The sequence below is a fragment of the Trichosporon asahii genome (genome assembly GCF_000293215.1).
Source record: "Trichosporon asahii var. asahii CBS 2479 unplaced genomic scaffold scaffold00035, whole genome shotgun sequence".
Classification (NCBI taxonomy): domain Eukaryota; kingdom Fungi; phylum Basidiomycota; class Tremellomycetes; order Trichosporonales; family Trichosporonaceae; genus Trichosporon; species Trichosporon asahii.
The window spans coordinates 142,939-170,927 of record NW_014040889.1 but is presented as its reverse complement, the minus strand read 5'-3'; the positions used below and the strand labels follow the sequence as shown (position 1 = coordinate 170,927).

At 59.7% G+C, this 27,989-nt stretch overlaps 10 protein-coding genes across 10 annotated transcripts; 7 read left to right on the top strand and 3 right to left on the bottom strand.

Moving 5' to 3' along the window:
* Positions 1 to 4,112: 4,112 nt before the first annotated feature.
* Positions 4,113 to 7,458, top strand: A1Q1_00828 (uncharacterized protein; the record flags this gene model as incomplete). Its single annotated transcript, XM_014325728.1, has 8 exons — positions 4,113 to 4,769; positions 4,833 to 4,942; positions 4,985 to 5,101; positions 5,145 to 5,387; positions 5,438 to 6,149; positions 6,207 to 6,308; positions 6,351 to 6,528; positions 6,611 to 7,458. The coding sequence occupies 8 exons, from the start codon at positions 4,113 to 4,115 to the stop codon at positions 7,456 to 7,458; spliced, it is 2,967 nt and encodes a 988-aa protein (XP_014181203.1).
* A 494-nt stretch (positions 7,459 to 7,952) lies between these two features.
* On the bottom strand, positions 7,953 to 10,850 carry A1Q1_00827 (uncharacterized protein; the record flags this gene model as incomplete). Its single annotated transcript, XM_014325727.1, has 5 exons — positions 7,953 to 9,972; positions 10,036 to 10,217; positions 10,262 to 10,381; positions 10,528 to 10,609; positions 10,726 to 10,850. 5 exons carry the CDS (start codon positions 10,848 to 10,850, stop codon positions 7,953 to 7,955), a joined length of 2,529 nt encoding a protein of 842 aa, XP_014181202.1.
* Positions 10,851 to 10,967: 117 nt separating this feature from the next.
* On the top strand, positions 10,968 to 11,883 carry A1Q1_00826 (uncharacterized protein; the record flags this gene model as incomplete). Its single annotated transcript, XM_014325726.1, has 3 exons — positions 10,968 to 11,492; positions 11,552 to 11,738; positions 11,786 to 11,883. 3 exons carry the CDS (start codon positions 10,968 to 10,970, stop codon positions 11,881 to 11,883), a joined length of 810 nt encoding a protein of 269 aa, XP_014181201.1.
* Positions 11,884 to 12,147: 264 nt separating this feature from the next.
* A1Q1_00825 (uncharacterized protein) lies at positions 12,148 to 14,930 on the bottom strand (the record flags this gene model as incomplete). The annotated part of the gene is made up of 3 exons (XM_014325725.1): positions 12,148 to 13,923; positions 13,979 to 14,212; positions 14,382 to 14,930. 3 exons carry the CDS (start codon positions 14,928 to 14,930, stop codon positions 12,148 to 12,150), a joined length of 2,559 nt encoding a protein of 852 aa, XP_014181200.1.
* Positions 14,931 to 15,689: 759 nt separating this feature from the next.
* On the top strand, positions 15,690 to 17,365 carry A1Q1_00824 (uncharacterized protein; the record flags this gene model as incomplete). Its single annotated transcript, XM_014325724.1, has 5 exons — positions 15,690 to 15,731; positions 15,771 to 15,872; positions 15,996 to 16,017; positions 16,066 to 16,607; positions 16,649 to 17,365. 5 exons carry the CDS (start codon positions 15,690 to 15,692, stop codon positions 17,363 to 17,365), a joined length of 1,425 nt encoding a protein of 474 aa, XP_014181199.1.
* Positions 17,366 to 18,029: 664 nt separating this feature from the next.
* A1Q1_00823 (peroxisomal protein) lies at positions 18,030 to 19,304 on the top strand (the record flags this gene model as incomplete). The annotated part of the gene is made up of 4 exons (XM_014325723.1): positions 18,030 to 18,061; positions 18,142 to 18,448; positions 18,790 to 19,060; positions 19,240 to 19,304. 4 exons carry the CDS (start codon positions 18,030 to 18,032, stop codon positions 19,302 to 19,304), a joined length of 675 nt encoding a protein of 224 aa, XP_014181198.1.
* A 498-nt stretch (positions 19,305 to 19,802) lies between these two features.
* A1Q1_00822 (DNA repair-related protein) lies at positions 19,803 to 20,744 on the top strand (the record flags this gene model as incomplete). Its single annotated transcript, XM_014325722.1, has 4 exons — positions 19,803 to 19,818; positions 19,874 to 19,969; positions 20,145 to 20,315; positions 20,386 to 20,744. The coding sequence occupies 4 exons, from the start codon at positions 19,803 to 19,805 to the stop codon at positions 20,742 to 20,744; spliced, it is 642 nt and encodes a 213-aa protein (XP_014181197.1).
* A 107-nt stretch (positions 20,745 to 20,851) lies between these two features.
* A1Q1_00821 (uncharacterized protein) lies at positions 20,852 to 22,791 on the bottom strand (the record flags this gene model as incomplete). The annotated part of the gene is made up of 3 exons (XM_014325721.1): positions 20,852 to 21,334; positions 21,375 to 22,105; positions 22,143 to 22,791. The coding sequence occupies 3 exons, from the start codon at positions 22,789 to 22,791 to the stop codon at positions 20,852 to 20,854; spliced, it is 1,863 nt and encodes a 620-aa protein (XP_014181196.1).
* A 493-nt stretch (positions 22,792 to 23,284) lies between these two features.
* Positions 23,285 to 24,563, top strand: A1Q1_00820 (uncharacterized protein; the record flags this gene model as incomplete). The annotated part of the gene is made up of 4 exons (XM_014325720.1): positions 23,285 to 23,419; positions 23,466 to 23,786; positions 23,854 to 24,123; positions 24,171 to 24,563. The coding sequence occupies 4 exons, from the start codon at positions 23,285 to 23,287 to the stop codon at positions 24,561 to 24,563; spliced, it is 1,119 nt and encodes a 372-aa protein (XP_014181195.1).
* Positions 24,564 to 24,814: 251 nt separating this feature from the next.
* A1Q1_00819 (transcriptional activator Gcn5) lies at positions 24,815 to 27,946 on the top strand (the record flags this gene model as incomplete). The annotated part of the gene is made up of 5 exons (XM_014325719.1): positions 24,815 to 25,726; positions 25,973 to 27,145; positions 27,193 to 27,350; positions 27,492 to 27,532; positions 27,582 to 27,946. The coding sequence occupies 5 exons, from the start codon at positions 24,815 to 24,817 to the stop codon at positions 27,944 to 27,946; spliced, it is 2,649 nt and encodes an 882-aa protein (XP_014181194.1).
* Positions 27,947 to 27,989: the final 43 nt, after the last annotated feature.

The window sequence follows — 27,989 nt, the reverse complement described above, 5'->3', positions numbered from 1 at the left end:
CTGTCCCAACCGATGCACCACGATAAGATGAGGGTCAGCATGCTTCAGCAGAGACTAGGAAGCTTGATCCCGGGGCCTTGTGTCTGGGGACCTGATGCGTGCGAAGCGCTCAAAGTCTGGAACTGTTAAGCTAGAAAGCTAGAAACGCATCGTCCCACTGTTGCCTGCTTCCTGTTTCCGGAGCGTACGGGCGGAGGATGCGCCGCAGACTCCGGTGACTGAACAATCATGCGCAAAGCTTGCTATTCAGAGAAGAGAGCCGAAGAGGCCCAGAAAGAGGGTCGCGACACGAGTCAATTGTCAACGCCTCCCAACGAAGCCCAAAGGAAGTCCAAAGGAAGCGACAGAAAGATCGATGGGAACTGGTCCGATCATCTGTATCGCATTACCATCTTGAGCGGGGTTGCCGTCTCTGCCCGTCAGCTGTCTGTCGATGGCTCGGTTCGCGCCTCGGATGTTACGCGTTGAGATTTGGACCCATCAGAGTTGTAAACAATTACAAAAGTGCTTCCGAATCCGAGAAAGTTACCGAATCGTAAACACTCGTCACGCCGCCACCATCAAGCGGCGAGGCTCGCAGCCGCAAGGCCGTAAGCCGTAATGGTCCACCTCACCTGAGCTTAGACCAGCGCCGCCGCTTCAGACATGAGACTGAGGGACGGTGGGGAAGGTCCACCCTCAACTTTCCCAGCGGCGGCCAGTGATGGCTTTTACCCCCCGTGTTTCAGATGCACCCAGTTTCTGTCACTGCGATGACGCGAAACGCACAATGCCCAGAGCTTCCCTTCCATTGAGGTTATCGGCCCATGGAGCTGGGTCATGAGAGCATGCTGCTCCACCCCGAGGACTGGACTCTGCTCGCCGCTAACTCATGCGGAGCAGCTCAGCGCCCCCGTCTAATCTCGGCTTGGCCGATATTTCTCAGGTCAACAACAAACCGTAGGTCCGTGCACACAAGCGCTTAGTGAAGCGAAACAATCATCTCGTAGCGAGACGGGCAGGTGACAAGCGGAGATGCGACATCCATGGCCGACGCCGCCGCGGGCAGCCCCATGACCAAGCAATCAGAGTTTTGATCATGAGCACAAGAGTGACAAACACTTACCAAATGATGAATTTTCGGCCAGGGATCTGTGAGTGTGGCCGCTCAGCTGCTCGGTCTCTCGAGAGCATTGCGTGAGCCGTGCCGTCAGCCAAGGTCAGTTTGGAGAGATCGAGAGGAACGAGGAACCGATGATCACTGCAGCCCACATCTGCGACTGCGAGCGGGTTAGGGCCCGCAAAGACTCGCCGCATGCTAAGAGGACGGTCCGTCAGCCGAACTTTGGGCCGCAAATGACCCGCAAGCTGTACGCTACGACCGGCACCGCAAGCCACTCGCCGTCGGTGCCGAGCTTCCGAGCCCGAACCGTGTCACACCAGCTCCCGGTGCCGGTGGCGCGCAGCGCATGGTGCAGTGGCGATGAAGGTCCGGTCTGTAAGCGCGCGGCCGTCCAGCCATATACGAAACTCCCGACGCATGCCAGCCATATAACGATCGAGGATCGAGGGGGGATTTCCAAGCTGTCCAGCATTCCTGCGCCGTTCGGAGGCGGAGGCTCGGAGCAGCGAAAAGGTCCAGAACCCACTCTCACGGTTGTACCTCGTGTACCTGGGTCATGTGTTCAAGTGTCAGATTTCATGAGATCTTCCAGCTCCAGCTCCAGTGCTTGAGGGAGTACGACAATGCCTCTCGGGGCTTTAGCGATGCAAGCGTCCTATGGCTGGCCACTCTGTCAGCTTCTGGGCTCGCCCAGGGCGCTTGAACGGTGGTGGTTGAATTGTATCATGCGTCCGATTACTGGATTAGGGAATACAGGGACGCCAGCAAGCTTGGAACACGACGAAATGATGAACCTAGTTTCCGGAATGGCCTTGGACCTCTTGTCTTCAGCTGTTCCGGGTCTGCCGGCGCTGACGCCTGCCATGTCGTATGCCGTACATGCTGTTCTGCCGTGTGCCCGGCCGCCATCGGCCAGCTACGGCACCATTCCCTCGGTCAGTCATCGCCCGCCGCCAACCTTTGGAGTCGCTCCAGTATTCTGTCCTGATCATTGGAGCGCTTGGAGCGGCGGCCTGGTTAGCGGGCCACAAGTCTGAAGCTTCTCCGAAGCCTCCTGCCGTCACCCTATCTCCTGTCTGCCCGCGCACAGTCAGATCGTCCAAGGAGAAGAGCAGAGGTAGATTCGTAAGCGCAAGCGTTCGTCGACGTAGCGCATACCTGCTGATTCTGCCGGATCCGTCAACACCTCATTGGCGGGCTGTGGGGGTAGAGTGACAACCGGTGACAACAAATGACATGAGATGACTCCCAGTGTGTGTGAAGTTGCGGGACCGAGCAGGAAGAACGAATGCTGACACCTCCACCTTGTCCACAACACACCCACTCATGCCCACTGCGTTTGCTTCAACCTGAAACACGAGCAAACGTTGAAGCGATGGCCTTTAAGGGCTTGCTCAGGGCTTGTCAGGACGAGCAGCGGCTGCGAGGTATGGGCCCGAGGTCTGTGACTGGTGCCAGCTGATCCCAGGGACGGCAGCTTAGGCTGATCATCGATGATCCTGGGACCAGCTCTGACGGCTGGGATTGAGCCTGGGACGAGCTGGGGACAAGCCTGGAACACCAGTCACACTGCACGGCGCAGGGTCCATGAAGTGATTACCTTTTGTTTGAGCAGCACTTGGACCCTGTTTCTGGTTGGCAGACCCTGAATTCCTCTCGAGAGGTTCAGGCTTGCGAGAGGCTCTCGGTCTGGCGCGCACGGTCTCAGGCTCTGTTGCATATCGCAGCTGGCTTCCGGGCTCTCGGTCTGAGACGCTCGCATCGAACTCTCTAACCCCTCCTGGCTCCTGGATCCTGGGCCGTCCTTGGACCTTCCCTTGGCTGCAGTCTCGGGCCTCCTGCCTCTTGTCTCGAGCTCATGACGGGTCGACTATGCCCCTCCGCCCACCCTCATTGACCTCCACAGCGTGCCCTCATGCCCTTCTTCCCCTTGTTACTCTGCGGCCAAGTCCTGACATTCTGCATGCTGCTGCTCTGCTGCGCTTGCTTCTGCGCTCGCCCTGCGTTGTTCCTTGTCCTAATCTATAACAGGTCGCAAGGTCTGGGCTTCGAGCGTCTCGTTTCAACTCGCTCCCAGCCCTACTTCCCTGCCTTCCCTCTCCACCTGACACACCAACACAGTCACCCACAACGGGCTACAACCGCGACCACAACAGCGTGAGGATTGGGACGCACGTCACATACACTCAGGCTTAGGCTCAGGTGCCCAGGTTCAGGTTCACGGTTCAGGTTCCCTTCGGCCGTCTGCCTCATTGTTCCTCCTTGGTCTGCCCGCCTGGCCGCTCAGTCGCTGCCATTCTGCCCCATACGGGCAGCGCATACGGCACTGCCAGTTCGTACGCCCGGCGACTCCGGACTCCAGGCCTCCCGATCCCATCAGCACTAGCGCGAGCAGCACCGTCTGCGCGCAGTCTCGACCTAGCCCTTACCCCGTGGCTTGCCAGGCGCCGGGTTTCCCTCGTCATTAACCTGGACCAGGTGTTACACCTTCCTCGCCTCCTCGCCTCGTCGTATATCCCCTCTGTCTTGCCTTCCTCCTTCCTCTTTCTTGCTTTTTTCCGGTCTCCACTTCCCTTTCGGCAGCTTCTCTTCGTTCTCCTTACTCCTTTCCTATATTCTTCGCCGTTCTTCATTCCGAGATCTCTTCCAGCGTTGAACGTTTACAGAGACTTTATATTTGCTATCGCACAAGCCCTCTCCGGTCCTTCCCCTTCGAGAGTCGCTAGTCGATCGCCAACCCCTACTCTGTCTGTGTCGACTGTGTTCTCCTGGCCGGCCCAGAGTACACACTCGCACCTAATTCATTGAGCAACAGCAGAATCACACATACGCCCGCGCACACACGCACACCGGTGCGGTCGAGTCTGAACCTCAGCCCGCCGCCCCGCAGTCTCCGACGCGTACACAAGGACTAGAAGAACACTTCAAGCAAGGTGTTCAGCAGGGCCAAAAGCTTATAGTTTGATCGTTACACAATCGCGTATCAAACCGCACAAGCCATCTTGCCATGATGGTCGACTACACGGACACGCCCTTTCCAGGTGACTATCAGCCTGGCCAGGTCGAGGCAACTCCATTTCTGTTCCAATCTCAGTTGCCAACACACTTCTCTCCAGCAACTTCCGACCAGTCCTTCCAGAACCCGCAGCCCGGTCACAATCGACCCGCAACCAGCACTGGTGTACCTGGAACTCCTCAACTCGGAGCGGCAAGGACATTAGGACCAGGTGGTGAGATGAACTTCGGACAGCAGCCTATGCAGCCCGGAGGTGGAGGAGGTGGTGGTCACAGCCACTCGTTCTCTACCGCTTCTCTCCCATCGCTTGCCTCGAGCTCAGGTTCGTTCTCGATGCCCAGTCACCCCGACAACCAGCCCGGCCAGATGTCCATGTCCGCTGGCCCCAGCCCAGTGGCGCCTGCTGCCGCCAACCTATTCACCGGCGGCCCTGGACCGATGCTCTTCAACGGTGGCGCGCAGCAACTGCAGCACCCCGACGGATCGAAACTCCAGGTGAACACGAGCAACATGACCCCCAACCCTCAACCGATGACCGCACCTCCGGGCCTCGGACTTGGTGTGACCATGTACCCGCCCACCCCCATGTCCGGTACTGTCCCACCTACTCTGTTCAGCTCTCCTGTTGTAAACAACTCCAATGTCTTTCCCGTGAGTTCGGAGCGGCCAAAATTCCGCGTCATGACGCAAGTGACTGGTGCTAATTCCATCCAGCCATCGCAGCCAAACTACCCGTTCATGGGTAAGATTCATGGCCGAGACAGAAGTTTCAGCCGTCCTGGGCCGTACCATGTCTCGTCCAGGTCCGGATCACTCTCCATCAAGTAGGTCGATGTCATCGACTGCGCAGCTAACTCGTTCCCCAGGTCTGACGCGGACGACAACTCCATCTACAGCTCAGCCAGCAATGCAAGCACATGGTCCACTAACACTACAAACATGATCGCCGGGGACATGGGTCAGATGACGCTCGAGCACCGAAGGTATGTGACTCTTGCTGGATCAAAGCTTACAATTCAGATCGAGTTCTACCCCCTTTGAGATCCCCTGTGGAGGTCATGTAGCTGCCCGCGGACGTGCCCGATCATTCTCTTTGGGCAAGAGCTCGACGAATAACCTCGACTTCTTAGAGGCCGATCTCGAACTCTCGGGCTCTGCGAGTGAAAGGGAAGGTGCGGTCCGTGCAGACTTGGCGAACAAGGCCGAGCAAGTTCGACGCCTCTCCCCTTGCCAACATGGCAAAGCCCGTGCGTTCTGGGCAAAGCGATGGTAAGTCAGAATGCGGGAAACGCCAGGCTAACGACCAGGCTCAAGCTGAGCTACACTCCTGTCAACGGCTTCACTGTTCCTAGGCAGGGCTTATACCACTCGTACACAATGTCGTGCAAAGACTTTGGTCTGCGACCCATCAACTCGGCGTCGTTTGGCAAGGTGGTCCGCTCGACCTTCCTCGGCATCCGCACTCGCCGCCTCGGTGTCCGCGGGAACTCAAAGTACCACTATGTGTCACTCCGTCCCGCGATTTCCACAGAGGCCCAGCGCTTAAACGCGTACGGTGATTCCAGCGGCCAGCTTCACATTGCCCCTCCCGACGGCGACTTCGGTTCTGAGGATGCCGGAGAGCAGGAGGTCCTTACGGAGGACGACTCCAAGGAGGATGACGATGACGACGACATTGGTCACCTGTCTGAGGGGAGCCGTTTCGGGGGCAACCTGTTCGGCCAACCTGGACAGCCGTTTCCGCTGAGCCACCGCTCGCGGTCCTCGTCGAGCGACGACTCGCTGGTCATTCGATCGGCGCGTCCAGCCTACATGGTCAGCCAGTCAGCGCCCTCTGGCATTTCTGGGGTGACGACGGGTGCACCAACCGGTGTGCAGCTTAACGGAGGTCACTCTGTTCCGCCGCCATTTCCCGTTCTTCCCGCCAACTCAAACCCTAATGCCATGGCCTTCTGGAACCGTTTCGTCCAGCAGCAAGACACTCTAGCCCAGTGTGTTGCGGACCACCAGTTCGACCAGTTCGATAGCAACGTGAGTCTGCCGGCGCCATCCTGGATTTGAAGTGCATGCGGCTGACGCATCTCGCAGTATCGCACTTTTTGGGATCAGACTCCAGCGGATCAGTTACAGGCAGCGTCACAGCCTCCCGTTTCGACAATGATGGCTGATGCCACCGCCATGTCGTTCGACGTTAGTCTATCTGCGCTTCCTCGTAACTGACTCCTGTTGTAGCATTGTATATTGAAACTTGTCGATAACATCCTCCAACCCATTAAGCCTCAAGCCCATGCTTCCCTTTCCCTTCTTGCTCTAAAGTTCGGCAACATGGTTTCCGAGTCCTTGGCCTTGTTACCACCTGACGTTTCTGGACCTCTTGTTGAACTAGGAAATCATTGTAGCCAATTGATCTGTAAGTAACCGATCGAGAAGACTGATAACGGTCGTCTTCCGTCTTTATTCCCCGATGGTGCGGCGCTAACTCTTATCTCCAGCTCGTATTCTCAACCTCTACCAGATCACCTCTGCGATCAGCCCCATTCTTTCGGATCCCGACCACTTGGCCACGATGATCTCCTCTTGGCAGCAAACGGTCGACTCTAATTACATCATCAAACAAACCGCTGAGACTTGCGACTGCGGCGAGCCCATTGTGGAAGCCGCTCTGCTCAGTTTCCAGTCTTGGCTTTTCAACTTACTAACTTGTTATAATACGTATCACCCCATCGAGAAGCTCGCCGAGGTCGTCGACAGCGCCCTCGACGACATCCCCAACGCCTCTCCCAGGAGATCAATCGTCCCAAAGGGTGCCTATTTGACTTCTCAAGTCATGCGGCTTCTCACCCTGAAGTCGGACATCTCCTTCGGCTGGTTCCAGCTCCTCAAAACGTGGATCGACGACTACCTCCAGATCTCATGCTATCGACACGAGGTATTCTGCCCCAAGAATCCGCCCTCCGCCTTGGCCGCTTCTCCCTCCCACATCAAGGAGAGCCCTACTCTCTCAACAACTACTTCGAACCCCACCCCCAACCCGCCCTCCTCTACAACCGTCGACCCCAACACGATGATCGCAGGCGTAGGCGCCGCCGGCGTTGGAATTGGCATCGGGCAGAGCTCGAACAGTGGCAGCAGCCACTCACACTCCCACTCGCACTCTGGCCCGAACCTTGCCATCGACACCGTTACGGCCAACTACAATTCGGCGAATGCGCTTGACGCCAGTGCCATTACGCCTCGGCCCGCGTTCACCCAAAGCGGGATGGCAACGAGTGCCACAGGACCTGGCGTTGGCGGGATTGCAGGACCATCGGGGAACTCGAACATGGGGGGCTACCTCTGAGACTCCCTCATCCAAAACACCATCAATCAACCAACAGGCATCCATCCATCTAGTATCCGATCACACGCATCTCACACACATCATCAATACACTCATACACGATTCTCCATGGTTGCCATAATACAGGCATCCTCACCTCCACCGCGGCCACCAATTCAGCATCGGCCAACACCGCCACTGTTTCCATATACACGGACATTGTCAAGTGCGACGAGCGAGGGAGAGCGCGGAAGGCGGTCGCGCTGCTCACCTGCTCACATGTTTGGGGTCAAGAAGTCAAGACTGGCGAGGCGGGCCACGCTCTGGCAGCGTGCGCGGCCGCCTGCCCCACCATCTATCTGTCTACTATGTGCAAGCCTATACGCAGAGATTCAAGCGACAGCATGTGCGCGGAGAGAGATACATAGCAGCGAGTATGTGATAAAAACTGTATACATTAGGAGTAGGGAGCAGCAACGAGCGAGTCGTTTGCCGCAGCCGCTGCAAGTCTATGTTTATGAGTGGGTGTCCCGCCTGAAGAACTTGCGGAAGTCGCCGAACGCCTTGGGCGTCTCGGTGCGATCCGGCGCCTTGCTCCCGAGGCCGAGGGTCGGCGTTGTGTTGCCGCTGGAGAAGAGGCCGCCGCCGACAGTTGTCGTGGTCTTCTCGTCCATGTCCAGTTTCGTCAGGAAGCTCGAGTCCTCGAGGTCGTCCTTGGTTCGAGTGACAGCGAGGAAGATGTCGAGGAGCTTCTGCAGCTGCTCGCCCTTGAGGGTGCCCTTCAGGTCGAGGATCTTCTGGAAGTTGGAGAAGGACCGGTCTCCGATTAACAAGCAATAGTTCTGGACGAAGCCCTCTGGCACCTCATCAGGCGCAAGAATGACCTTGAGCATGGTCTCGAGCTCGCCCGTCGCCTTGGTGACCTTGGCGACGTACTTTTTGTGCTGATGAGACTTCTCCCCCTGTTCCAGCGGCGGGAGCTCGAGGAGGCATCCCTTGACGGCCGAGATGTCGAGGAGGAGCTGCTCGGCGCCAATCTTCTTCAGCGGACGCGAGCGCACAATCGCAGACGTGAACCGGCCCATGATCAGGTTGACGCACTTGTCGCTAAAGTTGCGCACGTACTTGGGGCTCGCTGTGCGTGTGCCCACTACGGCCGCGATCTCCTTCACGCTCCCCACCAGGTCGACGATGTACGCCGAGCGGCCCGAGACGTTCTCGAGGTCCTTCCACGGCGTGCGCAGCATGGCCGCAAAGCTGGGCTCGACGGCGTTCTCCAGCTCCTTCATGATGAGCGAGAGGCACTGCGCGATCGCGCCGTTGAACCCGTCCCGCTCGTCTTGGAACGAGATGCTGTCTGCCAGCTCGGGCTTGATCTTCTCCTTGACCAGGTCCTCTAACTGCACGGAAGTGTTGAGGCAGTACTCGGCCGTGTTCAGCACCATGCACGCGTTGCGCACCTCGGCGAGGTCGGAGCGGCCCTCGACGGAGCGGCGGGCGAGGAAGTCGGCAGGCGCCGGCTTCTTCATGCTCGCGAGCAGTACGTCGTCGCTATACACCTTGAGCCACTTTGCGAACACGCGCGCGAGGCGCTGCAGCGGCTCGCCCGTCGTGTACTGACTGCACTTGTCGAGTGCGGCGCGGTACACGTGGAACAGTTCCATGGAGCTCGGGAGGACGAGCGCCGTCGCGCCCTCGTCGTCGTTGCTGACTCCCTCAAAGGAGGCACGGCTGCGCATTCCCCGGTGCGGTCCCAGCGTGTCGGCGATAGCCTTGTCCTGCGCATCCACAAAGATGCCAAAGTGCGCGTCGAACGCACTGCTGATCGTGAAGCGCTGCTGGGGCGCGTTCAGCGCATCAAGCCGGTCCGTGATGTCCTCAAAGGAGCAGCCGAAGCGGCGCGCATACGTCGCTTCAAAGTCGAGCGTGGCCTGGAGTGCGTCGAGGAGCACCGTGACGGATGGCGGCGTCTTGAGCAGCACATTCGTCAGATCGGCCCGCGTGCTGTCCGCGAAACTGGCGACGAGGAGGCGCGATACCTCCCAGCTGTCGGGGAAGAGGGAGCCGGACTCCTCGTCGTGCGACTTGAGCACGCGCCGGAACCAGGCATATCGCCGCGGCACGTTGTCGAGCTGCCCTGCCTCGTCCGTACTCCGGAAGATACGCCGGTAGTCCTGCAGCTGCAGCTGGATGTACCGCTCGATAATGTGTTTCCTGTAGTCGCCGCCGAGCACCTCGATCACCTGGCACGCTGGGCCGACGATCGCGCGGTCTGGCGGCTTGCTCGGGTCGTTTGCGAAGCTGAGGTCAGTTGGGCAGAGAGCGAGGAAACTTACAACACCTCCATCTCGCTGTTCACCTTCTCCTGCAGCGCCTTCCGGTCCGTCTCGGCCGCCTTGAACACGGCCGCGACCTCGCCAATCGTCGCGAGTGGTCGCAGCGGCTCCAGCAGCTGCGTCACTGCTGCCAGCGCCTGTGCCATCTCGGCATATCGCGTTGTCGGGAGGAGCGAGTGCAGATGCGCCTGCGCCGTTTCTGTCGTCAGCTCACAAACCTGTCGCAGTAGCCCGATAACTCGCGTCCCACTCCCACACTCACTCAGCATGCTCCACCGCTCGAGCGTCTGCATTGTCCTTGTCAGATTCCGCTTTGCGACGTCTAAACGCTGGATATCGCTCGTGATCGCCTTGACGATCGCCTCGGCCTCGGCCGCCTTCTCCCGAATCGCGTTGATCTGCGTCATTAAGTGCTGCGGCGGGTGTCAGCATGTCGTCTCTCCTCTGGTCTGCCCCAGCTGACAGGTGCACCTCAGAGCCCTACTTACACCGATCTGACGCTGGATGTGTCCCATCCGTTCCGGGTCCTGGTCGGCGCGGAGCTCGGCCTTCAAGCGTGCGATCTCTTCCCGCGCATCGAGGATCTCGAGCTGTAACCGGGCGTGAATCTGCGTGTGGTGCGATAGCGTCGTGGCTGGGCTGTCAGCCATAGCTCATGCGCCAGCTGGACGCCGCGGTCGCCTGACAGTGGTCACTGCCCGCAGTCGGCCGGCGTACTCGGCAACGACAGCCCGTCAACCAAGCCCACACTCACAGTCATGAAACTCCCGCCCGAGGCGCGCCATTGCGACGCTCGTATCCGCCATGTTGCCCGCTGTTGTTGTCGTCTATCGAAGCTACACTCACGTAAAGTCAGTCGAGGTAGCGACGTTGTTGCTGTCCAGGAACAGAGGCCGGCTCAGGACGCGGCGGACATGCCCTGTGCCCTCCGTCCGCCGCCTGAAACACGTACATTCCCACGGTGGCCTCACCCGTGATGACGCGCTGGGCGGTGGGTGACGGGTCCACAATAACAAAGTCGGGAGTAGACTGCAGACCGTATCCCGAACCAAGTGGGAGAAGGAAGGCGAACACCATGGGCGCGTTCGACCCCCCGATTCTCTTCGAGAAGGGCACATACATCGGTAGGCTGTGAGAAAGGCACGTACGAGCTGACAAGCAGAGACGGATACGGGAAGTGCGTACAACATTGTAATGCGGCCAGCAGAGCGTAGACTGGGCTGCATTGACTTGGCGGCAGCTCACAGAGTGTCTACAGAGCTGACAGAACAGACAAGGTCTCTCGCAAGGCTTTTATCCAGGGAGCGACCAACATCGTGCTGCACGGGAAGAGCATCATCCAGACACGTAAGTAGGCGAGCGCAGCGAACCATCCTCTCATCTTCACTCCCTACGACGTCTTCCTCGCCAAACTCCGTCCTGCGCTCCGCCCACTCTTCCAGCTATGTGGGAAGCGCCCGTCAGCTAACCCCAGGCGCGATCCTTCGTGGCGACCTCCGCCGCTCCACGCCGAACAACGCGCACCACGTCGTCCTCTCGCTGGGCAAATACTGCCTGGTCGGGGAAGGTGCGGTCCTCCGCCCACCCGGCAAGATCTACAAGGGCACATTCACCTTCTATCCCGTGCGAATCGGGGACTGTGTGCATATCGGCCCCGATGCAATCGTCGAGGCTGCGAGTGTGGGACACGGCGTCGAGATTGGCGCCAGGGCTATTGTCGTGAGTCACGCTACCATTGCACTGCGAAGGGATCGTGAAGGCGATTCTGGATGGCTCAGCCCCCGTGGTTCCCGGAAGCTCACCTACAGGGCAAGTTTGCCATTCTGAAGGACTACGCCGTCATCCTCCCCGATGCTGTGCTCCCGGACGGTGCTGTCGTGCCGTCTTACACGGTGTGGGGCGGGAATCCCGCGCGGCTTGTCGATACGCTCCCCGAGACGTACCAGGAGACGGTCGAGGAACGGTGTAAGTCGTACTATGCGCGGTTTAGGGCTGCTCAGTAAGGTCAGTAGCCTGCCAGAGCGGGAAAGCTGCGGGAGGCAAGAACGGAGCGAGAGCAGAAGATGAGATGAGGTCAAGCCAGGAAGGAACAAGATACCCTGCATTGTAAATATCCCCTTTTGATGCCAATCGTTGTCGCTTTGCTCAGATTATGCTCCTAATACACAATACATATACAGTGGTTCGTCATATGGGTACGTTACTTGTCGTTAAGCCAAGAGATAAAGCCTAAGAGGGGTCGACATCGTGACAAGAGTCGGGTTATGCACATGAGGACTCAACCCGAGGGGAGTCCGTTTTCGCCGATGTCGGCAGTGGGTGGTGGAGAGGATTGGGTGGGTGAAGGGACAGAGGTCGAAGAGAGGGAGCACGCTCAAGCGTCCGCAGACACGCTGCTGCCGACACTCCAAAGGGTCGACACGCTCTCCTTCTGCTGGTGCTTGGGAACGTACTCATCGTATCCATTGACACCGTTCGCTCCGTTAACACCGTTGGCAGTCCCGTTGGCCGTTCCGTTCACGCCGTTTGCGCCGTTAACACCCGTCAGCGTGTTACGCTTACGTGCGGTGCGGTCGATCTTGGGCGGAACTGTGTAGGTGGCCTGCGACTTGCCTTGGGCTAAGAGCTTTGCCTGCTGGGCCTCCTTGGCGTCGAAGGCCTTCAAGGCGGCAGCGGCGTCGGCGGGCGAAGCGTCTGCCAAGTTCGCCAGGTCGGCCGTGCTGCTAGTCCCGAACGCGACGCTGAGGCGCTGCAGAGGCGAGGTGCCCGTCGAGGAGCGCGCGCTGTCCGACGACGAGCCATCCTTCGCCGCAGCAGCGGGCGCAGGGGGAGTGGGCGCAGGTTGGGACGGCGCGGGAGCACGGGACAGGCGACGCAGCCATGACGTCGCGCGCGAGCCAGTGTCCTCTGGCGGCGTGACGGCAGGGGCGGGCGCCATCACCTCCACCGCTCCGGCTTCGGGAGTCCGCTCGATGCCCATTAACTTGAGGGCCGCCTCCATACGGTGGCGCTCGCGGCGGTCCTCCTCATCCTCCTCCTGGGGCTCGAGCTTGCGCGCGCTAATCACAGGCGAAGCCTTGATCTCGCGCGTCGGGCTCTGGCTGGGCATACGAGTGGAGGCCGGCGCCGCACTACTGGCTAAAGTTAAAGGCTTGAGCTGGGGCTGCTTCGGCTCGGGCTCCTTGGAGCCACCAAAGCCAAGGGAGCGGAAGTCGATCGAGAATCCGCGCCGGCTCCGCTTCTCCTCCGTAGCCTTCTCCTTGTCGTCCTTGACGGGGACTACGGCCGGTGCAGGAGCGGGCACGGGCGCCACCATCGACATGGGGCGGGCACGGCTTCTGGGCGGCACGGTCGGAGCCGCAGTGGGTGAAGGCTCTTGCATGGCCGAGATGTCGGCAGGCTCGTCAACGATCGGTCCATTGTTCTCCATGTCCTTAGCAAGCTGCTCAATGGAAGGGCGGACCGTCCGTCCGCTGGCAGTGCGCGACCCGAAACGGCGCGTGCGGTAATCGACACTCAAGATGTGCTCGAAACCCTCGGACGCAATAATTCGGTCCAGGATCTTGGAGCAGTACAGGGTGAGCGCTTTGTTGCTCTCCTTCAGGCTCTTGAGCTCCGTGCGCATCTTCTCAATGTCGTTGTCGCCATTCAGTTCGGCCGCAAGTGTGTGACCCAATCGTGGGGACGCAAGCTCCACAGCGCTCGGGTGTGGGCTACTCGCGTCAATGTCCATCTCGGCGTTCAGCTCATCCATCTCCATCTGCTCCTCGAGCGTCGCGAGCACAGTCGTCTCCTTGGGCTTGACCGGGGGCGAGTTTCGGGGAGGCGATGACGTCGTAAGCAGGCCGGATCCCATATGACCGGCGAGTGTGCGCTCCTCCACGAGCAGCTGCCAGCTGTCGTTCTCCTCGAGAAGCCTCGCATTGTCGGCTTTGACCTCGTGCAGCTCGTCCGCGAGGGTCGTCAGTTGGGCCACAAGCGTCTGGTGCGATGCAGACAGCGAAGCCAGTTCTTCCTTGAGGGCAAGATGCGGCTCCTCCTCATTCACGTGCGCGTGAGCGAGACGCTCGGTCGTCAAACTCTTCAGCCGCTGCTGCAAGTGCTGCAGCTCGGCTTGGTGGACAAGGCGCTCTGCCTCGAACGCCTTCTCCTGCTAGTGTTAGTGTCGGTTGTGAAATCCCACGCATGCAGCTTTCGCCACCCACCTGGTCCGCATAACGGCGGGCACCATTGCGGTTGTGCTTCTCGCTCTCAGCAACGTTGGCCCGGAGTCGGTCGACCAGGTCGTTTGCGGCCTCGAGGTCTGCTTCCAAGCCTTGCTGTTCGTTAAACGTGGTGTCGTACTTCTCCTGCAGCGACTCGGACAGCTTCTGCAGCTCTGTGACGCGCGCTTCGGTCGACAGCTGCTGAGCTTCGAGTTCCTCGATCCGGGAAGAGAACTGTCAGGTCAGCTTACCACGGAGGGTCGTGCGATAAGAGAGACTACGCGGCATTGCGCATGCACGGGGCCATGTGGACTGCGATAAACAAGCCGAGAAGCAGTCGCAATCACCCACACGGTACACATGGCACCCAGCGATCCATGCTTACGTGGAGGAGGGCACTTACCTTCTCGCGATCGGCCCACTCACGCCTGAGAGCGTCCTGCATGGCCGTCCGGCTCGCCTTCTCCAGCTCGTCCTCGGTGCGATCTTCAATGACGCCAGTGTATTCGGGCGCAGTCTCCACGGCCGAGGAAGGCTGGGGCGTTTCCACCTCCTCCTTGGGAAGCGTCGCAGACAGTGCCGGGCGCGGGCTGGGAGTCGCTCGAGGTGTCGAGGCTCCATTCGAGGTTGAGGGGGTGACACTGATACGCTTCGAGCGGGTGCGATTGGGCGGCGCGGGGCGGGCTATCATGGGCGTCTCGGTAGGCGGGGACACGCCGCCCATGGTTACTCTGACTCCTGCAGTCGGGCTTGTGGGAGTGGTCGCCGCCATTTCTTTTGTTGGAGTTTGACTGCGGATCTGTTGAGAAATCGGACGCCGCGGAGGCCGGGAGGGAAGGGAAGAACGTTGCGAAAGGGAGGACGACGAGTTGTTTCTCCCAACGCTGCCAGAGGGCGTGGAGGAGCGATGAGCCTCTTTGCGAGGCGAGGAAGGTCGGGGTGGCGGCGGCATGGCGTGTCGATATGGCCTGGCCAAAGGAGTAGCTCGAGATGTGCTAACGTATGCCAGTAGTGGAGTGCCCAGTGGACGAGGTCTTGGAGAGACTAAGGGGGGAGTCTAGGATCTAAGCCGAGCAAGAAATGAATAAATAGGTGGACGGGTGTGGTGCCGGCTGCAAGAGGGGGTGGGACGAAGTGTGATGAATGGGTGGGTGCTTTGGGCACTTGAAGATATGCGCTCGGGAGAGGGTTGAGATGGACTTGTGTTGTTGAGGTGGACCCTGTGTGATTACATTGCGTGGATGCGGGGGGTGTTGAGTGAATGGGTGCGGGTGGACGGGCCAAACAATGAAACGCGCCATCTAATCCGCCATGTACGGGGTGAGGGGGTTTCAGTGAGTGGACTCGTGTGGGCTGCGTGTGGTCGAGCCGCTCAAACGACCGGGGAACCCAACTTAAGGTCTGTCCGTCCCTGGCCAGGTCTCCCTCCCCGCAGCGCGCTCCCTCACTCCTCTACGCGTATGGCTGCCTGCACTAGCCCTCGAGCCCCTCGACGCCTCACAGGGTCGCTCAGGCCCGTCCCGTAGCCTGTTGCCGCAAAGCCTATCAACCATAACCGCCAGGACTTGCTCCCGCCACAACCTCACTGTTCGGTGTTACCCACGTGGCAAGGTGGAGGTCGCCTGAGTTTCTGCTCACCCTCATGAACACAACCGAATACATCATAGTCCGTATTGGTGGCAACTACCTCACATCCAACCAAACAATAACAATGTCCAAAAAGCTCTCCATGGATCAGGCAACTGCCTTGCAGGTGAGTTTCTTTTACCGCTGACGGAAACTGACAACTTAGGCCGAGGTTCAGCAGGAGCTCGAGCGGCGCGAGTGGGCTGAAGCAGGCGGTACGTCGAGCTCGAAGGTCACAGTGCTGATTAACAGACAATGTGATGGCGGAGTACGTCTGTGTTCTTCTTGGTGAGTAGATCAACGGACGCAGTGGCGTGAATTCGCTGACAGCAGCCAACGGCAACACGAGGGGTACGTCATGAGCGCTTATCAAGACTAACGGGAAGACAAGGTGCAGACGGAGATGGATGACCGTAAGCCCTGATGCTTTGGGTTCCTGCTGACATCAGTCGTCGGAGCAGACTTCGATGCCTCGTTCCTCGACTGGCTGTTCACGCGGTACGAGGCGATGCTGAATCAAGGCTCGCCGGCTGCCCCCGTCGACGCTCCTGCCGCCGAGCCAGCGGCTCCTCCGGCCGCTGCCCCCCAGTCCGCCGAGCCCTCGTCCGGTGCTGGATCCCGAATGTTCGCCTCCGCGGTGGAGGGTACCAAGCGTAAGGCTGAGGGTGAGCACGAGCGCCGGCGGCTCCCCGATGGACCACTCGGCGCGCCTGCATCTGCGCCGACCGGTCCCCGCATGGGTGGACAGGGTCGCAACCTCGCCGACCGACTGGGTCCCCGGGGCCAGGCGCCGATGCGCGGCAACGGCGTGAACATCCGGGGACGCGGTGGACACACGAACCAGCCCTACCGACCGCAGCAGCAGCAGCAAGGCTTCGGCATGGGTATGGGCGTGCCCGGCATGCAAGGGCAGCAGGAGATGATGATGCAGATGATGGCGATGCAAGCCAACATGATGCAGATGGCCGAGCAAATGCAGTCGATGCAGCAGGGCCAGAGCCAGGTAAGCTCCACGCAGCCGTCCCAAGCTGACATCAGGATAAGCGAGGCGGACGACCCACTCGTGGCGGAGCACCGGCGCACACCCCGCACAAGGCGATCTCGAAGCCGGTGGCAGGCGCTAAGAGCGGCCCGATCCCCGACAGGCCGACCTCGACGGCACTCTGCAAGTTTGGCGTCGGATGCAACAACGCGCGGTGCACGTACAGCCACCCGTCGCCGGTCGCGGACGAGAAGACAGGCATGGTGTTGAGCGAGGAGGCGTGCCCTGCGGGTAAGAACTGCAAGGACGCCGAGTGTGTTAAGAGCCATGTCTCGCCTGCCGCTGTTCTTGGTGAGGGCGCCGGCCCGTCCCGTCTTCTCTGCAAGTTCCAGCACTGCACGAACCCCTCCTGTCAGTTCCGCCACGAGGATGCCAACGGCAACCCGATCGCGCCGCCGGCGCTTTCGAACCCTGCTCCCTCGGCTGAGGCCTCCAAGCCGAGCCTCGATTCAGCGCTCGACGATAGCAAGGTGGAGCGCCCCTGCCGTTATGGTGAGAGGTGCACCCGCGCCGACTGCAAGTTCACCCACCCCGCCAGCCGCCCGACACCGAAGGGCGGCAAGCCTGCTGGAGGCAAGCCGGCGGGAGGTTTCAAGAACAAGGCGGCGCGCACGGACGACGCTATCAGCGGCGACATGGGACCAAGCAAGAAGTTCGGACTCAACCCGAACGCGGGCGAGTTCAAGCCGAAGGAGGACGACATCCAGGTCACCATGTGAGCGGCCATCACCGCGTCGGCGTAACAATTGGAGTGACATGGAGTACGAAGGAGATCTGCACGGAGACTGCATCGAGGAGACACATTGACGGCGACTGATAGAGAGAAGTAGTGTACCTCTTAGACTAGAGATGTATTTTGTCGTAACTTAGCCTCGCTCAGTTTGCAGCACCCGCCGCAGGAGTGGGCGAGGAGTCTGCAAGGCAGCGGTTCCTGGCATCTGCATACAGCGGTCACCAGCCAGTATCGTACTCTGCAGTGCCCGAGGACGGAGACCGCCTCACGCCGACGGCCACTGGCTGCGTTACAAGAAGTGGGCACAGAGCATGGCGGCGGAGTGCGCGCGGAGCACCACACAGTGACGAAGCGGAGTTGTGGTTTCGTAACCTGAACTTTGTAATGCAAGGTTTGTTTAACCACGCTAATGGAAATAGCCCCTTGCAAGCTAAAGGATGTAAGGCTGATTAAGAGGCGGCCGCGGCCGATGGTGCCGAGCAATCCGCCCGCGCGTCCGGCCACGTGAGCAGGCTGAGCGACCGGCTCTGTCCTACCCGGGCCATCCCAGCAGGTCAGGATAACTTTGGGCACCACTTCTTCCCTCTCTCCCTCATCTCTTGTTGGCTGCTCGCTGGACTTGCAATCGGTACCGCAAACTTTTGATCAACATGGCGAGCGCTATCCAGAAGTTCATCATGGAGTGAGTTTGTCGCTTCTGCCTGTGTGCGGGCTTTGGGGCTATTAGATACGAAGTGAGCTCGTGCTAATCTCCCACCACAGCCCTGCGAACCACGACCTCCTCGGCGTGGCCAAGGGCGCCCGCAACGGTATCGTGTACGGATGCAAGGTGCGGTTCCCGCACGCGCTCGTCATGGCGGCGCTGTTCAGCCACAAGCCCTGGCCGGTCCGCATCCACGGCATCCTGACCGCGACGCGGAACCATGCGCTCGCGCTCGGAAAGTTTGTCACGATCTACAAGATCATGATGCTCATCCAGAAGCGGCTGAACGGAGGCAAGGAGCGTGACCTCGACACGCTCATCGCGGGCGGTATCGGAGGATGGTGGGTCTTCAGCGACCGCACACCGGTGAGTACTTCTGGGACCTGTGGCAAGCTCGGCCCGGTGAGAGCTGCCATTTCCCCGCTCCGCTCAGACGCTAGAGCGGGGAAGTGTCATGGCGGTGGGATGGAGGGGTGCGCCGACGCCATGGCCTTCATTGCCCATCGCATCCGGATAACTCTGGGCTGCTCTGCACTTCGGTGGATGCTGCGCCCAGCGGTTGCGATGAGCACATTGCAAACACCGGCTCGCACCGGGTATCGCCGGGCACTCTCGGTGTTCGGCGTGGGCGGACAGGAAATGGCAGATATCGCGTCGCATGACGAACACGAGATTTCCAAGCAAGAAGGCGCTGACACAGTCCGCAGATCAACGAGCAGATTGTGCTGTACATCATGTCTCGCGTCGTCCTCTCGTTCCTTCCGCGCCTGTACTCATCCTCGTCGGGCCCCGCCAAGGGCCCCCTCGAGCCGCTCTCGCACCCCCTCCCCGACATCCTGTCCCCCGAGGCCAACCCGCGCCCCATCCCGCCCGCCAACGTTCCCTTCGCCATTGTCGCGACCCTCTCGTGGGGCCTCGTCATGTACATCTTCCGCCACAGGGGAGAGAGACTGCAGCCCGGTATCATCAACTCGATGCGTGAGTATCGCGGCCCACGCGGGTATCACACGACGCCATCATGGGCGTGGCTTGGGCCCGCCAGCCATGCCAGCCTTGCCGCCGCCCGTCCATGCCGTCCATGCCGTCCATGCCGTCCATGCCGTCCATGCCGGGAACGGCAGGGCCATCTGCACATCCCATGCAATGCTAACATCCAGGCTACCTGTACCGCGACTCGGAGACGTGGTCCAACCTCAAGACCCTCCTCTGGCACAACAAGTAGGCCCCGCGTCGCGCCGCGTAGTGTCGCTAGAACCGAGACGAGGGCACGAAGTGCGGAGAAGACAGCGTCGAAACGTCGCGCCCCGGCCTGCACAGACAAGCCGGCCAGCCCGCTCCCACCTACCCAAACCACAACCACCACACTGCTTATTCGGACACCTTTACTCCACTATTATTTTCTTCTCACTTCAAGAGCGGCAGCGACAAGAAAGGCAGAGATCGCACCGTCTCATAGATCATACAGTTGTACAATTTTCATGTATGGACTGGATTGGACTTGGCACAAGAGTGCTAGTGTTGGAGCATGCGTGATACGCCGTGGATAGCTTGGCATTAGATCGATGGGCGGCGATAGCATCGGTGGAGGAAGGCGGCGTCCGCCGTCTCGATACCCGAGATAGTCCCAGGTCCGATCAATTAGGCGTGTGGAACGTGATGACATCAAGACGCGTTCAACTTTTTCAACCCTCTTGCCTCCACAACAACAACAATAATCATCATGCCCAAGTCCTTCGGTGCGTATTCATTCCCCAGCTGGCAAAGGTACGGTGGTTTAAGCTGACTACCCAGTCTTCGTCACCGGAAACGCGAACAAGCTGCGCGAGGTGCGCGAGATCCTCCAGACGGGCGGGAGCGGGATCGAGTGCACGAATGCGGCTGTGGATGGTGAGTTTCACTCCTCTCCCTCTACACTGTCAGCACCCCAGGCTTGATTTCTCAGTGCTGTATGCGGAGATTGGATACTGCTGCGGTCTGTGAGGATTGCCCAGAGAGAATGTGGACTCCGATCCGAGTGACCGGAATAGCTGAGCAACTTGGAAAACTGAGCTGACACCCGCAGTCCCCGAACTCCAGGGCACGACGCAGGAGGTCGCCAAGGCCAAGTGCGCTGCTGCCGCCAAGGCGCTGAACGCCCCTTGCGTGACGGAGGACACGGCGCTGTGCTTTGAGGCCCTTGGCGGGCTGCCTGGGCCGTACATCAAGGATTTCCTGGGTACTGTTGGGCATGATGGTGAGTAGAGTCTTCCTGCGTCCCCACCCTCTACCTTCCATCTCCCTTTCACTGTATCCCCGCAACGAAGCATCTCCTAGTGAGGGTAGATTCACGCGACGGCATTCTCTCAGCTTCGACAAGTATGCCGGTCAAGCTAACAACGCAGGCCTGAACAAGATGCTCGTCGGGTTCAACAACACGAACGCGCACGCGCTGTGCACCTTCGCCTACTGCGCCGGACCGGGGGAGGAGCCCATCCTCTTCGAGGGCCGGACGGACGGGGACATTGTGCCCGCGCGCGGGCCCAGCAACTTCGGCTGGGACCCCGTGTTCCAGCCCAAGGAGGGCGGGGGCAAGACGTACGCCGAGATGGAGAGCGCGGAGAAGAACAAGATCTCTCACCGGTACCGCGCCCTCGAGAAGCTCAAGGATTACCTGAGCCAGTAGGCTTAGACTGAGCCAGTAGACGAGAAGACAATAGATAATGCATTGATATAAGTGGTATATACGGCATGCCTGGGTATAGTTCATGTGCTACAACAGTCTGTACATGGCTAGTCTACATCGCCCTCGCTCGGTTCCTTCAGCGAGGGCTCGCGGTCTTCCGGCTCCTGCTTCGTGCGCGCCGGCACAAAGTTGAAGGGAAAGTGGCGGTGTTCTGGGGTCCGAAACGTCGGCGTCAGAGGCGTGGGAGGGGAGGAGAACGAGCTCGCCGGCGAGCGGCGATACTCTGGGCGCTGCTGTTGCTCATTTGCTGGCGGAGGTGCCGCTTGTGCTTGTGTTTGCGTTGGCGTGACTTGGGGCGAATTCGGTAGCGCTGCGGAAGAGTCAGATGACGAGTCTGAAGGCGCTGACCTCAATGATCGTGGGCGTGCGGCGGGCGACGCCGCGGCCGACCCGCTCGGCGACAGGGGCTCGAAGAGCCGGCCGAGGATCGCGTCCGCCTGTCCCTTCGTGACCACCTTTTGCGTCACGAGGTGCGTCAGGAAGACGCGGCGCGAGTGCGCAAATACAAAGGCCTTGGAGAGCAGGTCGAGCTGTGTCACGTCAGCTACGTATGTCAACGAGAAAGCTCACGTTATCATAGTCCTCGAGCTCCCCCTTGAGCGCCAGCCGGGCCTCTTCCGACCCATCGTCCCACCATTGGAAGAAGCATTCGAGACGCTCCCGATCGAGAAGCTCTACGACGAGTAACTTCACCATTGCGCGCACGGGGTGCGGGCGGGCCATGACCTCGTCCAGCGTCGCCGGCCACTCCTTTGCGCTGCCCTCGATACCTTCCACCTCCCGTTCCAGCTTGGTCGAAGGGAGGAGTACGCGCAACCGCAGCCACTCGCGCCGCCGCACCCAACCCCACCAGTTCAACCGGCCTGCGTGCGATCGCCACCCTCGCCGGTGGAACCAGAGGTTGTACCGGAACCCCTGCTCGTCGGCGTCCAGGCGCATGTTCACCATCCACGGTGTGAGCCAGATCCACTCTGGCGATGGTGTCTGATACGTCTTCAGATCGTAACCCGTATCGTTCGTCTTGCGCTTGTGCGCCAGCGGCTGGGACGCCTTGGTGTCCGCGGACGAGCTGGAGGTGTCTCGGCTGTCCGGGATCGCGCTCGTCGAAGTACTCCGCCCTCGCGCATGGCCTCTCAGACGCGCCAGTTTCGCCCGCTTGGTCCGCTCCGAAGCCGAGACCGTCGTCACACCCGGCAACTCAGTCGGCAGCGTGTACGCCGTGGGGTCCGATGGCAGCAAAGAGTTCGCGCTATACCACTTCTTGCCGAAGAGACTCATGCCGCGCTGGTTCTCGTACATGACTGTTGTTGTCAGAGTCTTACGCTAGAGCATGCTCACCTTCCCAAACGTAGAGTGGCTTCGGCGGCCGCTCCACCTCGGGTACCTCAACTGCAGACGTTATCTGCTCGTCACCGTCGTACACGTCGATAACCTGGTCGGCGCGCTCCGCAAGCTGCTGTTGTGCTTCCTGCTTCTGCCGCTCAAACAACTCCATCTCCCGCCGCAGCCGGTGTTTCCGCGAAACAGGTTCGCTGCCCTCACCCTCGTCCTCATCGGACTCTGCCGCGGTGTTGCTGCGTCGACGGTGCCGCTTGTGGAGGATCTTTGATCCCTTCTTCATCGCCTGCTTCACGGCCGCGTCCTCCCCATCTGACGCTGGAGAGACGACTGGCGGCGGGGGAGGTACCGCGGCTGGTCGCTCGGGGATCTGGCAGAGGTCGTCGAGCTGCGCGTTTGGATCGCGTACGGATGATGGTCGCGAGCCGCGCATGTGATATCCTGCCGGTGTGCTGCGTCCGCTCGTCGTGCGCGTCGGCTGCAGACTGTCGGATCGGCTGGCTGCTCCGTGTTGCGGAAAGTTGCCGAGAGAAGACGCGACGGTGGGGACGGTGGACTTGTGCGAGATGTCGCTGTGCGCGCTTGTAGGACGCTGCGGCGTCGGCGGCGCTGCCTCAGCGGGTGACAAGTGCCCGCTTGAGGCGGCCATGGTGGTGTCTGTTGATCGTGGTGGTACGAGAGAGTGGAGAGATGAGAAACGGGGAACTGCCCTGGGCACTGGAATCAATTAGGTGCTGGCAAGGAACGCTTGCCGGTGTGCCGATTAGCCTGATGTCATCTCTCGTACCGTGTCTCAACAACACTCTCTCTCTGACCTGTTCGACTCGTCAATACCGTCTTCGCCGCCATCAGATCAGCACTGCCCACCGACGTCATTGTCCAGGCGCAGATACGCCCCTCTGTATCCCCTGTTCCGCTCGAGGTGGAGGTGAGCGTGCCAGCACGCCGCACACCTGCATTTGCCACCCTCCCGTGACATCAACACGTCGGCCGCGATCTCGCCACCGGCACTTCCAACGCGTTGCTTTCTCCCCAATCCATTGATCCACAATCGAGACAGAACTACATTTGCCACCGTACACACCGACCTCACTCGCACCGGGCACCGTGTCGTCCGTCCATCCGGCAGGAAGCCCACCAACATGGACACCCTGGACCTTTCACCAGGAAAGGCGATCGGCCTGTTCGAACTTGGAGACACGCTTTGGCATGTCCTCGATATTCTGAGGGCGCGTAAGTCGGAAGTTCCTAAGCTAGACATCGCCTGGGATCCGGAGGTATGTCCTTGCTCCGGGGCTTTGCTGATGTCAGAACGCCGTCAAGAGCGCCGTCATCGTTCATGCTGGGTCGGTAGCTCTGCTCTTCTCACCCGAATCACAGCGCCTGTCCCACATCCGTGTACAGCTTCCGACAAGCGCAACTATCACCTATGAAGGGGCCGTGCTCTCTTCACCCTCAGTGCCGTTGACGCGAGCCGGAGTTGCCCGAGCTCTCGGCCCGACCTATGCCAATGACGGCGCATTGGCGTACCCTGGGGTCGTATTCAACGTCCCACCGGGCCGTGAGGAGAGCGTTGCCTCTCTCAGTGTAGTTCCGAAGGAAGAGGACGAAACGCTCGGAGAACTGCAATCGTGCATGCTCATGGTGAGTCCGAGGAGTGCACGAGTCGACTGACAGCCAGCCTGGTCAAGGTGCCATGCTCTCGCTCAAGAACGGCACTATCGAAATCAATCTGGGAGATACGACCGCCCAGGATCTGCTCATCGATCTCGGTCCCCCACTTAGGAAGTATTGGAAAGAGGATGACAGGTTGGGCCGCGTCTGGGGTGGTCAACCTGGGCCCAACACGTCGACAACAGCCGACGATGACGCCACCGGGGAAAGCCAGTCGACCCCATGCTTCTGGAACTACTTCCAGTACGGCATGGATTTCCTCATCGAGAACGGCGTCGTGACAAAAGTCAACGCTCATACCAACATTGTGAGTCGTGCTGACGTGAGGCGCACCGACGTACTGATACGACACAGCCAGGAACGCCCCAGTTCCAGCAATACGCGCGTTGCCCGTGGGTCGTGCAGTGCGACCCAGGAGAGCTCGACTACACGCACCCGCTCAGTGCGTTCCGGGAGAGGCTGCAAGATGGTAGCAACCCAAGCAGCGCGCCCTCTCGCTCCAGCAACGGAACACCGGAAGGCGGTAAGAAGAACAAGAAGAAACAGCGAAACGGCTCTTCCCATGCTGCCGCGCCATCTAAGGATGCGCCGCCGGACGCAATGATCCTCGACCGATCGGTGGAAGGTGGCCTGGAGGGAGTCATCGGCATGGGCGTCAGCCAACTCGTCGGCTTCGACGGAATAGTTGTCGAAGTAGACGAAAAGAGCGGCGGCGTAACATCTGTGCAAGTTTGGGGTCCTCAGTAGAACGGAAGAAAGTGTACAACTAGAGTGTGACCAGTAACGATCTGCATGCATCACGGCTTTGTATCGCTGACTTGATCGTACCTGGCCGCTGTTGTGCCGATCGGATCACGTGGCAACTACATCCGGCGTCTCGGCGTTTCCCTTAATCTAGCCGCCACTAAGACGCGATACCACCCTTTGTTGACACCTCTCCGGATGTTTGAGCCGAACTCACCAGTAACCCTCGATATCCATAACCATACTCCATCACCATGCCTCCCAGAGCACGACGGCGCAAGTCCCCAAGCCCAGCAGCCGACGCAGCGTCTCCGACAGGATCCACCCATTCCAGCTCCTCTTTATCGCCGGTCCGATCAAACGCTTCGGAAGCCGAAACCGATGCCGGTGACACGCCGGTTACTGCCCTTGAAGTCGCCGAAGACGAGGACGAGGACGAAGTTGAAGCAGCCGCTGGCGACTCCATGGATGTAGGGGGTGACGAGGAGGAGGAGGGCGGTGAGGACGCCACCGAGCAGGCTTCGACTGAGGACGACACGAACGCCGTCGAGGAGGAAGAAGGCGAGGATGACGATGATAACGAGGAAGAGGAGGAAGAAGAGGAAGAGGAGGGCGACGAAGAAGAGGAGGAAGAGGAAGAGGAGGAGGAGGAAGAAGAGGAAGAAGAAGAGGAAGAGGAAGAAGGCGAGGAGGGAGATGAGGAGGAGGGTGACGACGAGGAAGAAGAAGACGAGGACGACGAGGAGTCGCCAAAGAAGAAGACCAGCGCCCCGTCACTATCGTCCCCTTCCGGGATCAAGTTTCGTTACCCACCAGCAGTCGAGGATATCACCACCGTCTCCGAACGTGAAAGAGCATTCAAGGTCGCGCGATTCGTGGGATGCACAATCGACGGGTGCGACTGTTCGGGATTGGAGCCACCATCTGGATCGAAAATTACCATTGCTTCGACCTCAGACGATGTTGACATGAACGGTGACGACGCCGAAGGGGTGGATCAGGAAACAATCTCGTCATGGCGCACCGAGGAGGGATGGTGGAAGCGGTGTGGGGAATGCGGACATGGTTGGGAGGGTGATGATGGACATGTGTTCGAAGAGGATGTGCCAGACGCTGAACGACGACGGCGGGAAAAGGTGGTAGGGCGCATCGAGGAACTACTTCAGGTGAGTCAACACGAGTCAGTGATCCGCAGTGATACACACACGACACACACCCCTGCTTTGCTTCCACTCTGGCGGCGCGCTCGCACGCACGCTCGCTCGCTCCCTTCGGCAACTCTCATTTTCTCTCATTTCACTCTTCGCTCTACACACCCCTCTCCCGCCCCCGGGTGACTCAATCACATGGATCCCTTCGACGACTCGGACCTCTTCTACTTATCATTGTGGAGTTACCCGCTCACGCCTCAGGACCAGGATGCTTTGACCACCTTCCCTACGCCTCACCCTGAGGAGACAGAGTCTCTGTATCGTCAACTCTCGGAATTCGTCCGCCCCTCTGGAAAGCGACCAGCCGCACCACTGCCAGCCGCCTTCGACCTGGGCGAGGACTCGACACCATTCGACGACGATGGGCGGCAAACGCCCGCGGACGGAGACCACACCGATGCTGAGGGCGACCGGCCACGCAAACGTTCCAAGCTCGGCGACGACCAGGGAGCAGAGGAGGCCGCGGCAGATGCCAATGGGGAGGGTGGCAAACACACAGGGAAGCGACCAGGGAAAGGAGGCCCCGGCGGGCGATCTGTCAAAACAAGAGGCGGTCCTGCAACCGCAGCAGCGGCGGCTGCGACCGCAGCGGCCGCAGAGGAGGAAGGCGAGGGGGACGATGACACGCCGCTGGCTGTCACTAGTCGCCCTGAGCTCGACGACAAGGAACGCCAACGCCGAGCCGAGATCAAAGAGAAGGAACGTTTACGTGAAGAGAAGGTCCAGCGTCGCGGTGCCGATGAGCAGGCCGTGCAGGATGAGAAGGACGTCCAGGTTCAGGAGTGGCACGGAATTGAACTACCTCAACTCCCGTTACGTCCTGCAGCTCTGGAACAGCTCAACTCCGAGATTATTCTGCCCGTTGTCACCTCACGAAACCCGAGCCCGGTAGCGTCGATCCTCCTGATTGGCCTCAAGAACCTGTTCCAGAAGCAGTTGCCAAAGATGCCGCGAGAGTACATCACGCGTCTTGTGTTGGACAAGAACCACATCTCCATGCCCATCGTGAAGCGCGGCTGGAAGGTCGTAGGTGGCATCTGCTACAGGCCGTTCGAGAGTCGAGGCTTTGCAGAAATTGTGTTCTGTGCCGTCGACTCCTCGGAACAGGTCAAGGGATACGGATCGCATCTGATGAACGCACTCAAAGACCACGTCCGCAAAGCCCACCCCACGATCAACCACTTCCTTACCTATGCGGACAATTATGCTGTGGGCTACTTCAAGAAGCAGGGCTTCTCGAAGGAGATCACGTACCCGCGCGAGCGCTGGGTCGGATACATCAAGGACTACGAGGGAGGAACCATCATGCAGTGCTGCATGCTCCCCAAGGTCAAGTATTCGGAAGTGCATCAGATGCTGTCAGACCAGAAAGCGGTGAGTACAGCACCATCCTCTCGAAAGCTCTCAAGCTGACCAGTCAGGCAATCTTCGCCAAAATTCGAACGATTTCTCAATCACACGTCGTTCGGCCAGGTCTAGAGGTGTTCAAGAATCGCAAGCCTGGGGAGAGTATCAAGCTGGAGAAGGAAGATATTCCAGGTCTCGCGGAGAGCGGTTGGAACCCTGACTTGGATGAAATGTGAGTAAGCGGGCCGGACAGCGCTAACCTCAGCATTCGTCAGCCGAAACGCAACCCGCACTACGCTCAGTTGCAGCAAGTGTTGAACGACCTGCAGAACGATCCATCAGCGTGGCCATTCGTTAAACCCGTCGATGCCAGTGTGGTCACAGACTACTACAATGTCATCACCAGCCCTATGGGTAAGTGTCACACGGCCGTGGAGGCGGTGCTCTCTGTACCTCTCTGTAGGAAGGAGCCTCAGTACCACTGCTATCATGCCGGTTTACTGGTGTGCATCTCGGCTTCAGGTGGAGTCGTCTCTCGGTACCTGGGCCTACTCCCACCCGATTTTGTTTACATTTGCTGACGTTGATTCCCTTGTTCCTGGAAACGGTATCACGATCGCGCTCCAACCCGCTGCAGACCTGTCGACGATGGAGTTCAAGCTTGAGAGCAATCACTACGCGACTGTGGATGACTTCGTCTCAGATGCTCGCCTCATCTTCGCCAACTGTCGACAGTACAACGGTGAGAAGAACCAGTACGCCAACCTGGCGAACAAGCTGGAGAGAGCTTTGGACCGTATCCTAAAGAAACGCGGACTCGCCGCATGATAGATACGCGCTTGCCCTGACTTATCACGGCTCACGTTTCACC